This window comes from Anopheles aquasalis, chromosome 2 (genome assembly GCF_943734665.1).
Source record: "Anopheles aquasalis chromosome 2, idAnoAquaMG_Q_19, whole genome shotgun sequence".
Classification (NCBI taxonomy): Eukaryota; Metazoa; Arthropoda; class Insecta; order Diptera; family Culicidae; genus Anopheles; species Anopheles aquasalis.
The window spans coordinates 89,597,057-89,613,146 of record NC_064877.1 but is presented as its reverse complement, the minus strand read 5'-3'; the positions used below and the strand labels follow the sequence as shown (position 1 = coordinate 89,613,146).

At 45.1% G+C, this 16,090-nt stretch overlaps 2 protein-coding genes across 7 annotated transcripts in view; both read left to right on the top strand.

Annotated features, from left to right (window-relative positions):
• LOC126570279 (ELAV-like protein 3) overlaps positions 1-624 on the top strand; it is a 23,956-nt gene extending 23,332 nt beyond the window's left edge. For both annotated transcript variants that reach the window (XM_050227914.1, XM_050227913.1), the window contains one exon: positions 1-624. This exon is cut by the window's left edge and continues 8,738 nt beyond it. The gene's annotated coding sequence lies outside the window, so the exon portion shown is untranslated.
• Positions 625-2,863: 2,239 nt separating this feature from the next.
• Positions 2,864-15,839, top strand: LOC126570280 (guanine nucleotide-binding protein subunit gamma-e). 5 transcript variants are annotated; one of them, XM_050227919.1, is made up of 4 exons: positions 2,864-3,013; positions 5,050-5,167; positions 13,067-13,168; positions 14,663-15,839. In XM_050227919.1, the coding sequence occupies exons 2-4, from the start codon at positions 5,055-5,057 to the stop codon at positions 14,664-14,666; spliced, it is 219 nt and encodes a 72-aa protein (XP_050083876.1). In that variant the 5' UTR covers positions 2,864-3,013; positions 5,050-5,054; the 3' UTR covers positions 14,667-15,839. The 5 variants fall into 5 exon arrangements, with proteins under 5 accessions (XP_050083876.1, XP_050083872.1, XP_050083874.1 ...); XM_050227915.1 differs by lacking the exon at positions 14,663-15,839 and having other exon boundaries at positions 13,067-13,978; XM_050227917.1 differs by lacking the exon at positions 14,663-15,839 and having other exon boundaries at positions 2,906-3,013; positions 4,966-5,167; positions 13,067-13,978.
• The last annotated feature ends 251 nt before the right edge of the window (positions 15,840-16,090 follow it).

Sequence of the window (16,090 nt, the reverse complement as noted above, 5' to 3'; positions counted from 1 at the left end):
TTGCAAACACAAAAGTACAAACAAAGATCGTTTTGCGTTGCCGCCTTAGTTCACCAGCTGCGCCGCAGTGATGAGTTGTTTTGAAAGTATTTCCTTGCAAAAGAAATGGTTCCAAACCCACCGTCCTGTATGTAGTGTCCAAATGATGTGGATTCTAGTCACAATTAGCCTAGCTTACTTTTAAACAAGTGATTCGACAAAACTCTGCTTCACTTTCGATTAGCTTCCCGATAGGGACATCCTAACCTTTCACACTAGCATAACCTGTAAACGTTGTAGCGCGCAATACATAAGCTATCTCTATTTGTTTAACTATTTAACAAGAACTGCTGCAAACAATCTATCTGATTACGAGGGGGTTCCAAGCAACGATCCTCATGGCGTTCAGGTGTACGAAACAGTAGAGAACCAGAATCAATAGTTGCATAAGCGCTACAGAATACTCCCAAAAGGAGGCGAGTGGATCGGAAGGGATTCTGTTTGTCGAATTGCTTGAAATTGTATCAACCCGTTAAGCATTAAGCACTCTGTACGAAACCATGTCGTGTACAAGTATTCCCATCATGTAAATGTTTTCATTGTGTTCCGCTAATTGATGGCATGTGCAAATGAATTTCATTGATATTCGATTTTCAATTATTCAATAAAAGTTTACTTGAATATGGAAGCAAGTTTTCTCGGGGCGGTTTCTTTGTGCTAACAGATATCACCAGGCAGTGGGACGAAAATGTTTCCATCGTTTCCATTCAATGCTTGTGGTAAGTAGATTTATGAACCGTTTTTTCCAGAACCTTACTTCCACAATCTATAATTTCATTCCATTTTTCGGCTGAGGTGTGTTATAGGCTGCTTCATTTACTAGTGGGCTTTTTTTAGAAGGCTCCCTGTCTCTCTCCTCACGACTTCTTTCGTTAGATTACGTGACCACACACATCGGAAACCACACAAGTGCCACTTTGTGCACCGTGTAATTCAATTAGGTTTGCTCCTCCCTGGTTGATGGCCATTCGGTCCACTATTCTCAGTCACCCAACTGTATACTCAGGTCATCATAAACCAAAACGGACCACAGAACGGTGCTTGCTATGACACTAACTGCCCCAGCTCTCGAGCTAGGCCCCTGTGGCCCATGTGCTAACGGATTTTTTTCAAAAGGTACCGAGGGAACGCGCCGTTTGCTCCGTACCGGGAACCCTCCAGTACATTTTCGCGGCTAATTCAATAGAGAAAATCGAATTTCCTGGCTCACTAGGCATGCCGGCCAGGAACCAGGGTGGTAGTGTTTGTAGTGCAATTAATGCACTTCGGTAGGTAGGCATCTCATTTTGCAGAAAAAATGGGCGCATAAAACTGGTTTTGCCTCTTCACTATATAACGTTCAATGCATAGCTATGCAGCAGCTTTTGAAGTAATTGCATAGCACAATGGGCCAAGAGCTATTTTTTGAAATAAACGTTCTAATTTATGCGACAACATATTTTTGAGTCATTCTATTGAATTCATTGCTGTATCAAAAAAGGTAAGCAAACTGATTTGCTGCTCCCAGTCCAGTGTAGAACCATCCCTTAACAGTTGTCCTTCCGGAGCATGCTGCATCCTGCTTTAGTTGCAAATGAAGACTCATGCGTTACATGGCAGCATGTGCAATACCAGTCACACAAAGTACAACCATTTGTCCACTGTTAGGATCTAGAAGAGGGAATCCTATGGTAAGAACCGGAAGAAAGAAAGAATAAGAAAGTGTTGGGTTTTTGCCGAAAAAAGAAGACAATAGCTCACCATAGAACGATTTCGGATTTCAAAAGAAAACATAAAAGACCCATGTGTGTAAAATAGTCCACCGGTTCAGGAATATATTAGAATTGTTTGCTTAGAGAATACCAGGCTAGCATCAAACGGAACATGAAGCTCGAAGAGCGAAAGGCTTCAGCGAGAGCATATAGACAGAGACTAACACGCTGGCCAGAGATGCATTTCAGTCGCTCATGTTGCGCCGTATGTGAATGCTTCCCCACACGGAGGAGAAGCGAAAGGAAATCGTCCTCCAAGTCAAGGTGCATGTGCGAGAAGTACTTGCACGAGTGTTCTGATGGCCGAAGAACGAAACGTTCGTATCCAGCATACGGTATGAATGTGGGGAAATCGTTCATAAGCCGGCAGTCGCAGGGCGAGCTCACAGGAAGCCACACGAGTGCGTTGGCTCGTGAGGATGCGTCCGCATTGGTGCATCCTCTCGATGGCTTCGTACATGCAGGCGCTTATAGTGATGCAACCATCGCAGTCACCATTGACCGGTTGTTGGCCCAGTCAAGTGGTTCAATTTCCCCTTTCTTTTAGAATGATTTAGAAAATATATATTCATTTAATTTAATGAAATAATTGTTTATCCTGTTAATCTATGAAATTCTGTTGAAATGAAGCTGTAATTTAAATGCTTGTACCTTTAGCAAGTTTTCATGGCTATTGATTTCTGTCTTAATCGATTTGTTAAGTTAAGGCGAATCAAAAATATGATTAGCATGAAAATGGTCTTACATCATGCGGGTGCTGCTTCAACGTTCCTCAGGGATCGAATTATTTTTATTCAATCCCGTCCACTTTCCCAAAGGCCCTGCCACGTGTTACATGGCAATGGCTTCAATGGAACCACGTTCGAGGCCACCATACGATGGCAATGGTCGCAAGAGAATTCTATCGTCGCCAGCAGGTTGACACCGCTACTAACAACGATAGAAGAAACTGTTGCCGTGAGCAAAAAGAGATAGCGGTACCACGAAGAGGCGGGAGGGGGGGAGAGAGAAAGAGAAAAAGAGAGAGAAAAGGTGGAGCAGTAAGGTGCTAATGGTGACCGAGAACTCTAGTCAACGCTTACCTAGAGCTGATAAAGTGCTGCTTGTGGTCAACGGGAACAGTCACTTAGCGCTGGTCGACGAGAACGGTTCCGAGTGCGACTCCAGAAGGGCCATCGGTAGCACTTATCGTTATTGGAGTGTGAGATAGCGTAGATCGTGAGGTGAGACGAATGTAACACAAGTGCCTTACTGAAATCCACCATCCGCCAAAAGATCGTGGGACAGCTGAAAGGTGATCGCCCGTTCATGCAAACTGCACAGAAATTAGTGATCGACCGGTGTTTCCATTCCGCTTAAGCATCTCGCATCGCATCTCAAGCCAATGAAGTGCAAAAATGATCGCTCAGCCGTAAATGCCATTTGCATCGCGATCGTGCTCCAACGTGAGCCAGTTTAACCCTGCGGTTGGATCAAAACCATTACCTAATTGGTGTCATCCCGCCCTACGTCCAATTCCCAGCGCGTTTGCTATTCCTCCTCCTTGTCGCCGACCCTTCCCTGCTTTTTCCCTTATCTTATGTTTGTTCTTTTCATCGCTCGTTCTCGTCGTCGCCGTCGTCGTCGTCTGGTGGCTGTGATGCGCGTTCTTGCCGTAAATTGGGATGCGGTGCGGGTACACGATCAACGCGATCGTTAGTGCACTAGCACCAGCGAGAGAAGGTTGAAAACACGAACATTCACATACGAGAAGTGCCGGTCCTACTACGGCGGTAGCTCGAGCGATGTCACGAACGATGCTCACGATGAGTGCAAATAAGAAGCCACAATTTCACCACCAGCCATTCCAACGGTTATCTAGCGAGGCCAGAGCAGAGCCCTTCATTACACCTTGCTTTTTCTTGCCGTCGACGACGATGGTGATCGAATATCGTGGTCTTCTACCGTTGCTCGCTCGCTCACCTTTCGTTTAACACCTTTGCACTAATTCTTTCGAAACGCGCTGTTTACCAGGGAGGTAACAGCGATAAACAGCGCGAGCGTTTGAGTACGAGTGCTCAAGTTGCTGCGCTCGCGATCGTTAGGTATGACATGAGGTTTGGGTTGCTAACGTTCTTATCAGTGACAAATTCAAAGCCAAAGTGTTATCGGCATGTCAGTGTTATGAGTGAATATATTTATCGTTTCATCGATGACCGCGTCGAGACTATAACATGATAAAACCTGTGCTAACAACGGCAAACGTATGACTTACGCGATCGATCAAAACAGTGCACAAAATCGCGATTGGAAAATACAGTAAAAAAGTACATTATTTGCGATCGTGGTCGCTTCACTGTGATTGAAGCCAGTTCAATATTGTGTTGGCAGCATGTAGCATAGAATGCAAAAAGGAGGACCAAAGACAACTGAAATAGAATAACGTTTACTTTGAATTTCCACGAGACTACTCGTTCAAAATATCTATCGATGAAGACAAGCAATCGACGTTCGCCGATTTTCTTTAGTACGCATGTCTCAGTCTGAACTGGGGAAAACTTTATGAGTGTGTGCACGATGTGTTTGTATTATGTTGGAGAACAAAAAATAATATGAGAGAAGTGGTTTGGTTGTATTAATGAGAGAGCCACCAGAGCGCCAGTTACTCTCACGAAGTTGCTCTTAGTAGTTTATCTTACTGATTATAAACAGCAGCAGAAGACGAAACCAACGCTACACATACGAGCATGCGCGTAATTTTTGCTATTTTTCCAGCTCATGTTTGAAGCTATCGCATTTTCTAACTCATAACCTAGGTATGATTGCTTCGATTGCTGCATTTTCCATGGATTAGAGGCATTGAACAGAATCTTTTAAACGGCTTTACATATCTAACATCGATTGCTATCAACGGCTTGAGATGTTTTTAAATTTCAATGCTTTTTTAAAATGTTACACAGCATAGCTGCTTAGAATGTTAGCCCACCCTAGTATACGTCCTTTCGGATCTGTTTCCGACCAACATGGAAAACCCTTCGATAGCGTATCCCAATTTTTCAACCCTTCTCTTTCTCTCTCTCTCTCTCTCTCTCTCTCTCTCTCTCCGCTTTTTGCTTTATCTCTCTCACACATACACATTATGTTGGTTCTTTTGAGAGGGAAACTGAAAATGCGCGTGCGAATGGTGAATTTGTAGCGGATGGAGGCGCCTCTCCACGCACACACCGACAAGCTTGAATCTCTCCCCATGAACCCGTTCGCTGTGTTTCTGTGCTTCCAGGCACCATGGATCCCAGTATTCTAGCAACCATGGACCGTGACGCACTGAAAAAGCAGATCGAAAACATGAAGTACCAGGCCTCGATGGAGCGATGGCCGTTATCGAAGAGTATCGCAGCGTAAGTACCCGTCGCATCTTTTCATCTTCATTTTCCAGTGTAGTGTACAACCAGTGTGCTGCGGAGGGAATTAGTTTTTCATTTTAGTAGCATTGAGGTTGCTTTGATATACCTTCCCATCGTCCGAGATATTGCCTTGAGACAACCATCTACCGATTCTTATCAGTGAGGCGTGTTTTCTATGTATCTATGCTATTTAAGCGCATTGAGCGGCTCTGTCCGATTGCAGTGCGGCAGTCGATAATTTTGGGGTGTGTATACTGCAGCATACACGGCTCCACACCGTAGTAGCCCGGTTGCCAAAAGTGACAAGTGACTGTAGTGTGGTGTGCATGGCGTAGTGCACCGTGCTAGTAGTACTGCTGCTGCTGCTGAGCAACCATCGTCGTCGAGCAACAACAAACGTGTGTGTTGGTGCGTTGTAGATTCATAGAAACAAAGCAATAGAGACATCCTTTGCACGAGCCACTTCTCAAGCGTCAAGTTACTTTACTAGAGCTATTCTACAGTGTATGCTGGCTTCTTTGGCTTCTCCAGGAATTGTGTGATGCAAGGAATCACACATCGATTCGCTAAGAAGGAAAAATCGATATCTTCACCTCCCATCATATATATGCTATCACACCACACAACCTGCAGCGGTGTTGGTGCTCATTGTAGCAATGTGTACGTGTGCATGTGCTTATGCGTGTGGTGGAAATCGAAGACTAAACTCACCACGTCGCACCGCATCGCATACTCAACCGGAAGGGGTCGAAGGATGTGGTGATAACTCTCGGGACACTTTTCCGAACCGAGGCTCAAGAACAAAGGACGGTGGGAGTGAGTACAACAAAAAATGGGGAGGGCGGGACACGCAAACGTGACCAACGCGCTCGAAGTTGGTGGTCGTAGTGATGCAGTAGTATGCGTTAAGGCAATGTTCACTCAACGCATTGTCATACCACCATCCGGTTCTTATCGGTTTTGTCTGAATCACCTAGTGCCCTGCTTGGCGCGGTGAACACCGTTTTGCGGTGAGCGATGCTCGTGGCCAACACACACCCCGTGTTCAATTGCTCTAATGATTGTTCCTCTTCTCGAATGAGGCAGAAAAAGGGGAGAAAGGGCGTTAATGGAGGGAAAACAGTGCCAAGGTAGCCGGAGTGCACTTGGAGTACGCTAGCGGCCATTCGATTGAAGCGTGGGAAAAGCAAGACAGCACAAATAAGACGAAGTGGAAGGCACGGCCAACCTTATTGCCATTATCGTTTCAATCGACATCGAATACCCGGCAGTGAGAGACTAAGCAAGATCTCTATTAGTTACGTTGCTCTCGAGAAGAAAGATACACGGTATGATACTAATGTTGGCTTCAAACTCCATTGCTTGTCTATCTTTTCGATGAGAGATAGCCAAGTGAACTGGCCGGTACTGGGTGGTTTCACTCTCATAAATATAATGTGTTTGGTTTGTTTAACCTAGTGTTCACACCATACTAGCATCTGGAGAAGGTATACCAGACATGCAGCACTCGTTTGCATCACTTATCGAAATTGTTTTCCTTCAAAAGCAATCCGGTAAACCATCACGAGCGTACCACATGACGCAATAATGATGAAAGATGATCGTTCTTCCATTCCGATATGCGTACCTGTTTGATCGTGCTACTCTCAATGGGCAAATGAAGAGTCTATAGATCGATTGTCGTTGGGATATTTTTTGGCGACTTTTTTTTTATAAATGAGTTGAACTACTGAATTGTATAACTATTACTTTACATCGTTATTTCACTTTTTTATATTGGCATCATTTGGCACAGTCATGTGACTCATTATTAGAGTTATTGCAATCATTGGCAGAAAAATCGATTCCTAAATTCATTACACTCGGCTTCGGCTTGACTTTACTTAAACACATTGGCACTGTCCGGGCCCGGGTTCACAACAAGCAACTTAATTGAATCGCGTGGGATTATCATGATTCGTTTGAAATGGTGCCAGGGTTAATGCGCAGCCTTCGTGCGCGGGCTGAGGCGGGCGAAGGATCATTGCATCGCTTTACATCATCACCGCATCCGCTCGGCACCAGGATGGCCACAAATTGGCCATGGATGGGGATTTGCCGAGAGACGATACTCGCATAAAAGCCCCGCAACATAACGGCTCGGCGACCAACGCTAAGCCGCGTGTGGTTAGTTGTACGAGTTTACCACGAATTTCATTAACCAACCACCAAAAGAGAGAAAAAGAGAGAGGGAGAGGGAGCAACTAATGGAGCGTCATGATGTTCGTGAGGTCCGATAATATGGTTTAATATATAAGAACATAACTGGTCGCGTTCTGGTCGTGAAAAGTTAAACTACAGTGTGGCTGGGCTCGAGACACAGCCGAAAGACGGGATACATTCCATCGTCCTAAAATTGGGTTGCCAGTATCCCAGAACCGATTTATAAAAAGAAAATTGGATATGCGGTTGAGTTGGCCTAAAGTTTTATGTAGAACTGGCATGTCTACACAAGTTACTGATTTTTGTTAAGAAATTGCTCAACACTTCTCGTTGCTCAAGTAACAATTCCCCGTACGTACTTGCAAGGCTCATTAGTAAAATCCCTTCGGGCACTTGGCAGCTAACGATGCCATTCTGTGGATCAGCGGCCGCAATACTGACATGGGTCGACTTGTGACTGAAGAGGGTCATTAGACTTTTACTCGTTACAATCGGTGCTACGGCGAATTGCTATTAAAGTATGATAAAAATAACGTATACGTAAATTAGAGCTACAGTTTATTCTGATACCAGCGTGCCAAAAAATGGACAGACTAACCAAACTACTAATCCACTAACATCACTAACCTTTACTAACTCGTTACTAATCAAATGCATGCAACACACTAACCAGTAGCTTTTAAGAACTGAAAAAGTGCTGTAGTGCTAAGCATCCTAATCAATTGACCAAACTAAACTACTCAATCTTCTAATAAATTACTCACCAAATCCGCGCGCGCGAAAATTTTATGCTGGTCGGAAAATGGTCATAGAAAATGAAAAAAAAAAAACCATCGCCGTGCCAGTCTTAGTCATCATCAAGACTCCTCGGTAGCATCAACAAAGTAGGCTTGCAAATCTTTCTCAGCTGAGGATGGTGCTGTAGCGCGAGACTGCTGTGATTGAATTTTTAATGAAAAGTAATCAAACCCAGGCTACTTAACGGAATAAACAGAGGATCCCGACGATGAAGGCGTCGCCAGTACTTTCGCGGGGTCGCCCCTATGCCAGGTGGGTAGACTCATTAATTCCGCCCTCGTGCCCAGGCACGGGCGGATGAGTTAACGATGACGACGATGATGGTGACGATGTTGGTGAAGTAGAAAAAAGGATTACATTCCATGCGGCACGTGATTGCCACTGCAGTGTGCCAGAGGAGGAAGAAGGTTCCGGCTAACAGCACCGGAAGCTCGGGGAAGCTAAATAGATCCCCGTCATCACTATAAATGGGGCGTATCAACGGGAAAGCTCGTGCGAAAGGAAAGAAGAAAAACTCATCCACTAGATTGTAATAGTTGTAATAGCGCCATTTTGTGATGAAAATAGAAATTCTGCTCTCAGTATCGATACATAGAGCCTTAATTGGATTTCAATTAAAATCCTTTTCAACGGTCCCACCCGCCCGGAAACCCGGAGCTAATGTAAGGCAACAAAACGAGCTATTGATGGCAGCGCCGAGAATGCCTGGAGCTCCAAATGAATTACACTAACGATGCAATGATAGCTAGCCGAGCATTCTTCCTGTTCTGGGCCATTTCCCCGGGAGGAAAATGGTCTTCCTAATGGAGCCAAAATGTAGAGCTAATCTCGTCAGCCAACCATCATCAAACTATCCATCATTAATCGAGGTAGGCGCGTGTGATGGAGAGAGAGAGCGAGAGAGAGAGAACCAGAGAGCAAGAGAGAAAAGTAACAAGACGCCACTTACAAGACCATCATGCGAAACGTGTCCTAAGGTCGTTTGATTGATGAAGAATCATTTTGCTTGTTGCCTTCACGTGCATACTCACACGAGCATGATAAGATTGATTTGAGTATTCCTCCGAAAGGACATCTAGAGACGCGTTGCTTATCACCGACGCCGACGATGCTCCCGACCCGAACGAGGGAGTCTTCGTGAGATCGTCCGCCGACCCTGTAATGGCGGTAGGAAAAGGACAAAAATTTAATTACATGTTTCGTACTTCCGTTTTCTTGGAAACGTCGTCGGGATTGTAGCCATGCTGGGGAATCAATTAATGAAACATGTCGGCAGTGTATATGATTTGCGGCCAGTGATGTCTTACTCGGTCGCTGCCAAGGGAGTGGCCTTACCGGTATATGCTCAATTCGCCTGCTTTTCGTCTGAATAATTGTTTCCACAGAATGCGAAACATCAAAGGTGTTTTCCCAAAGCGAATTATATTTATTTGGCACCAGGCACACCATTACCGTAGGTTCGTTTTCGCTACTCTTGCTTCGTTCATCTCGCGTTGCGATGGCCACAAATGGTTTATAGCTTCACCGAGTGTTCGTGGAACTCTTTATCATTTTCCATCTCAAGGGCAATACGGCAGCGCAAACCCAAGAGCCGTGGTGGAAATGGCAAGAGGTGCGTGAAATATGTTTACGCATGACTGTGCACTCCACTCCGGTCGACCAGTTTTCGGACCAAAAGCCGCCGAACCCATTGCTGGATAAAGGATTCGGAACCATTTTACGACCGATCAAGTGCAGAGCATCGTTGCAGGGATCCGTTTGGAGGATGGCCGGTGTGTCAGGGAATGATGGAGTGCCCTTGGCTTTACTCACTTTTAATTTAATAAATGGAGAAACCATGACTAACCCTTGCCCATCATCAACAGTACCAGTTGTGCCAACAACTTAAATTGAAAGCGAATGAAAACGAATCACCACTCTGGCCTCTCATTCGTTTGCAAGCAAATACCAACAAAAATGGAATCTCTCTGATGTGCACTTTGGAGGTAAACTAGCGAATGATAGCACTGGCGTCTGCTACTACTGTCACACCGACCGTAGTCACCGACAGTCGACTATTGCGGTAGCGATAGTGTCCTCGGGTGTTTCTGGAATAATTTAATTTGTCTGTCCATTCCCTCCTAACGCCCGAGAACTGGACCGTTGGTTCCAGCTGAGAAGTTTGTAGCGTGCTGCAAGAGTGTTGACAAACTTCCGGCTGGCTTGGTTTCCATAAATCAATTTTTCCTCGCTTCCAACTTCGCCGTTCACCTTCACCGTGAGGCCGTGTCGTGGCCATAATGTGTCGATTTGCACAAACAACTTTCCCCAACCCCCCGGCGAGCGCATGTTTGAAGCTTTTGCTTTCAATTTTAAACTTTTCCATTTGCGTTCACCGGGACTCCCCGTGTATCACTTGAGTTACACTCTCGATGTTTGATGTATTAATGAGAAAGTTGGATTCCAAATTTATGTTTCTTATTTTCCTGTAATTCAACAGGAAGCTCAAGACTCAATATCATTGAGTGTGGGCAACGGTAAGTCTGATACCGGGGAGTTTCTTTTTATACAACAAATCATTAATTACTTTCCCGAATTTTCCAACATCCAGGAGGATTGAAAGGAATTTTCGGAAGAACTTCTCAAACAATATTGATCCAGTGCAGTTCAGTTCCGCTGAAAATTGGAATTCAGTCAGACAGACAGAGGAATATATTCTCATTAAATCAAAATGAAAACCTGCGCGTGAGAAGCTCAATCAACTGCGAGATGTCATCTGGTACAGCGCCTAGGTTCGTTCGTAGGGATTCCACACGAAATCCATTTCATTTCCACTTTGGTGCGGTCGCATTCCTTTTATTTGGGGATAAAATGGTCCCCCTGATTCCAGTGCTCTCAATTCCGGGTCGCCGCGCAACGAAGCAAGGCTATGCAATCAACAGGAGACTAAGGAGACGAAAGTTAGGTACCGTATGTGGCTCGGTATGGCCACCGACAGAACCCGGATGGAAGCCGAGCTGAGTTTTATTGTGCTCATCTGGCCTCATCAGTTCCAGCTTTGCAGAATTCGTTTTCCTACCTTCAACACTCATCGTTTGTGAGTGTGTTGCATATAATAAGCACAACCCACTGCTGCTCATACAGCAGAACACACAGTAGAAAAGAATAATAATAAACATGGTGAGGCCAGAAGAAAGCACAAGCCCAGAAACAAGTATTCATACTTGATTCCTTTCACTATGCTTCGATGACTCTTCTGCTGCTTGGTCCATCACCGGTGGTGACACTTCATTCACTCGTAATCACAGCCACTGTCATTGGGCGTAGGATTCCTGCATTGGCAGCCACCGGTTAATCAATCGGACGTTCTTAAACCTGACAGGAACTCATGCGTTCTCAACCGCGACAGAGCACGCCGTGGACTGTAATCGAATTCCTGGTTTTATGTGCTATAATGAATCGAATTTGTGGCTTAATCAGGATCGAAAATCGTGCCAGTTGATTTCACCACAAAAAAAACTCTTTATCGCTCGAGCAGTAAATTGAATAAATGGTAACAAAAGTAGCGAGCGCCAGTCACTTGTTAATGGGTTGTTCAGTATGACAACAGCTGCGCCAGCAAAAGTATGTTCCGCGAATTTGATGAATACCACGTGCCGGTGCCTGTTTATGCTCCGATGAACATAGATTTCATAAAGACCGTAATGGATCGGAGGAAATGAAATGGAAAATAATGTTCTGTCTTGTTTTTCTTCTTGTTCATCCGTTCTCGATATCTTCCTGGGCCGGCTGGGCCTGGGTGTCGTCCTTGAACTGATGGTGGCGGTGGGTTTGCAGGCACTTTCCACCTGCACCTAGCAACCATCTGGCGATCTGGTGTTGTTTCGGTGGAAAAGTTTGCCCCCACCTGGGCACTAGTGTCGTGTCCGGGGAGCCGGGACCTGATTAATAAAACATCAGAATGTTATGGGGTTTTCGGGGATGGTGTTTAATATTTATACACTTTCTGGCGCTGACGAATGCGACTGTGCGCGGCTTCACTGTTGAGGCGCGAAGTGAAAAAGGACCCCTCCCACGGATCGAGGAATGGAAATGCAAAGTTAACCAACGATGTTGGATCCTCGGGCTGTGCTGTCACTGCGCCAAGTGCTACAAGGACTGAAATCGCTCTCTCTCGACCGCCACTTTCCCTTTGGCAAGGGAATATCTTCGCTTAAGTAATGTGTAACTGACAAAAGGAAAAATAACGGCTTATGGCACTTAAGGCTTTAAATGCCTTCGCCTCTGCCTCTGCCTCTGTCTGCTGTCTGCTTCTCCTTCTCCTTGTGCGATGGCGCATTCCAGCAGGACCGACCGATTCCGAGCTCCGAATAGCATACCTTTTAACGCTGCGTTGCCTAGGTTTCCTAAGGCCTCTTGATACAATAGAAAAGGATAGCCAGTTAAGGCCCATGTTACCATGAAAACGCTCGAACCTTTCGGCGGAGGCGACTTTTCCGAGTTTTCCCTTTCGCTTGTCAGCGGCAGTGCCTCTTCACAAGTTCAAAGTAATATCCCGCAACAGCTTAGGGCGCCGGGTGCCCTTTTCGAACCCTTTGCCAGGAGAATGTAGCATGTATTGTTAAAATTCATAAGATTTTTCTGGCAATTCGGTGACCGCCTCGCACTGGAGATGGATGGAATCAAATGATGTGTATCAAAAGGTTATGTTAGATGAGTATCTTCATTTGCCCATCAACTTACATACTTCGAACGCTATAATTTCTCTTATCGTTTCGCTTAGCATTGTAATCAAAGAAGGTAGGCCATTATGAGTTTGCCGTTTGTTTGTTTAATCTAGCTCGAAAGAACCACTACCCTTGTAAACCATGTATATTTCATCTTTCCCATTCATCTATTCTCTATCTATTGCAGCATGCGAGAGTACGTGGAGGAGAACGAAAAGAACGATCCACTGATCCACGCACCGGACAAGAAGAACAATCCATGGGCAGAGAAGGGCAAATGTGTCATCATGTAAATAGCGTTCTAGCTTCTACCAAAAACCAAAACTACTCTACTATCTACTACCACAACTAGTACTTCTACTTCCACTACTACTACTACTACTACCACCACCACCACCATCTCGACCGCTACAGTATCTTCACTTGTAATATTTTACTCACCTTCGAGTGCAGAGCCAAAGATCACAGAATGGCCCGACCAGAGCTACCCGAACTGCAGAGATAAAAATAAAAAAAAAACAAACGATCACGTGATACGCGACCACTCTTCCGCTCATCGCTCGTGGAACCATGGAACCTCTCTTGCACCCTCTCGGAACCGAATGTGCGAGAATCTATCAAAATAAGCAACACGAGCTGCAGCTGCTGCTCAGTAGCATTAGTTGCAGTTTCCACGATTGAACTTTTTGTTTTTCCATTTCCCCGCTCGACCGTTCTTTGTTTGTTCAACCTCAAATAGCAATACTCCTGGCCTGGACATTGGCCAATCAAAATGCAAATGTATGCCATGTTGTTTCAACTACCAACGATTCACGGCCCAGTGTGGGCACCAACCAGTCATTCAGCCAGCCAGGTTGCTTCTTCAACGATGAGCGGAAGAGTGTGTTAGTACGTGTTGGGCAGGTTCGGAGCCCCCTCCCCTCGCAGTAGTCGAATACTCAGCATTAATGTTCGCAATCTCACAAAACGGATCTGATCTGATATGTCCTGAACTAAAAGCTAGCCAAGTGAAAGGTGTTTCCCAATCAATCTAATGTAAAACGAAAAGGAAGAAACATAATGGAAGAAAATCAAGAAATTATCTACCACAAAAAACCAACCCAAAATGGCCATATTCTTTCACCTAGTTTCACACCAGTTGCCCGCAAAATTGTACCCCCTTTTCCTAGTGCCAGTTTGCAGATGGTCGCACCTGTACAAAAGAATCCAAACCACCACTCAGCTCACTCACTATCAACCGTGTGTTCGACGTCCGTGTATTGTTTGCCATGCGAATGGTTTTGCGATGTTTCCTCATTTTAATTGTTGTCGTTGTTGTTGTTGATGATGCGCTAAGGGTTGGCAATCCCCTGGCGCGAGCTGCATGCATCGGTTTTTGTATTGTTTCGTGTTTTGTGATGTGGTTTTACTTTCTGTCTTTCGTTTCGCTTGTCTTCTACTGTTCGTTCGTTATCCTATTGTTTCCACGTTCGATCAGCTCATCATATGTCGTTGTATAATGTGTTTTGTACTTTTGATTGATCCTTCCTTCGTTTCTTCGTTCGTTCCTTCGTTTGGCCTTCGTTATCTTTCTCTTTACGGCTGCTGTCGGTTATGGTGAAGCGTACATCGCGTCTAGTGCTGTTGTGTTTGTGTTTGTTCAAAAGGCAAGGGACAGTGGGGTCTCCGGTTGCGTTCGTTGTGCATGAGATCTAAACTCGATGAACTCCAATCCACCTACAACACTAAAACGGTGTCCGGTGTATGTTGGTTCTCTCTCTCTCTCTCTCTTTCTACTCGACAGATAAGCCCGTGGAACTGCCTCGATTCACCAGTTAGCTAATGCTGCCTCCTGTACCATCTACACGTGCTGTGCAATAAGAGCAGGCTCGTAAGCTCGTTTGGGGGTGGCCAGCAGGCCTCAAATGTCCTGCAAGCAAGCATGGAGAGAGCAAGAGAGGGAGAGAAAGAAAGAGAGAGAGAGAGAGATAGAGATAGAGGGAGTGTGAGGTTGGATGGAGAAAGGATGGATCAATGATCATGTTTCGTATGTTCCGTTTTGCACACACATTCGCACTCACAAAAGTATAGCTACAGAGTTCACCAACATTAACTTCGCCCCGACCTCTTCGACCCTATTCGCACAAAGTAAGTGGCATTCGCAGAGCTGGCCAAAAGCATTGAAAAGGCGCGCAACGGTAAGGCAAAGTGCCACTAGTACTAGCATCATCATCGTCATCCGCATCATCATCAACACCGCGACCCCATCTCCTCGGATCCGAAGGAACCTTATCCTTCTCCACCACCACCACCACTACCAGGGGCCGCTGTATCGACGTGTTCAACAAGTTCCCTTCCACGTGACTCCCGTTGGGTGGTACAAATAAAGTAAAACAAGAATCTAGTCAGTAGTTTTTCGAAGGGAAACACAATGGGTGGACAGCTCGTAGAGTAGCTCGTCGTGTGCGTGCGAACCGATGCTCTAGAACCGGCGGAAAAGTTAACAGGCGACAGAAGTTTTCTCTTTTTATTACTTTTTGAGCGACGGGAGAAGCAATGGTGAAGCTAGACACGCTAGCATGTGTCAAGCTGGGATGGATGGATGACCTTTTCACTAATTTGCACATGGTCTGGTCTTTTTCGGTCTCTGCTCTCATTCCATTTCAACAGCCTCTTTCAAGAATATTTGGCGAAGTATGATCCTGTTTCTTGAATGCTGCCGTGCCAGCAAATCCTACCATCTTCTTAAGCTAGACTTTAGACATTCAGGAAAGATCCTCCAACGAGGAGCGACTCATGCCAGAAGCAACAATTTTTGTTCTTTTATCCCGTAGCGTGATTAAAATCCATAAGAGTAGTAACCATCTAACTAAAAGCATTACAGACTATAACCAAATGAAGTTGAAGCTACAAAACGAATCCAAAAAAGAAGGAACAATTTTCACGTAAATAAAACAAATAAGCAGTGTTGGAAGATCGTATATACGCTTTTCAAGTCCGTTTGGTTTGAATGGCCCGTTCTCGGTCTGTTCGGCGATGTTATCACCGAGGTGTTTTGAGTATTTTAGCAAATCTTTTTAACTGCCGTATTCCATGTATGGCAACTATTACGCACTGGAGAATAATCGGTACTCGTGTGTTTTACGGAAGGTTTACGTGTCTGATTCCAATCTAAGGTGTTCGATGGCCATAAAGCTCTGTGTAGCACATTCGCTGCCATTTTTAAATGTAT

Excerpts from the sequence above, each read along its gene's own strand:
- LOC126570280 (XM_050227919.1), top strand. The coding sequence starts at position 5,055 with ATGGATCCCAGTATTCTAGCAACCATGGACCGTGACGCACTGAAAAAG. Across the intron at positions 5,168-13,066 it reads TTATCGAAGAGTATCGCAGC|CATGCGAGAGTACGTGGAGG; the intron begins GTAAGTACCCGT and ends TATCTATTGCAG.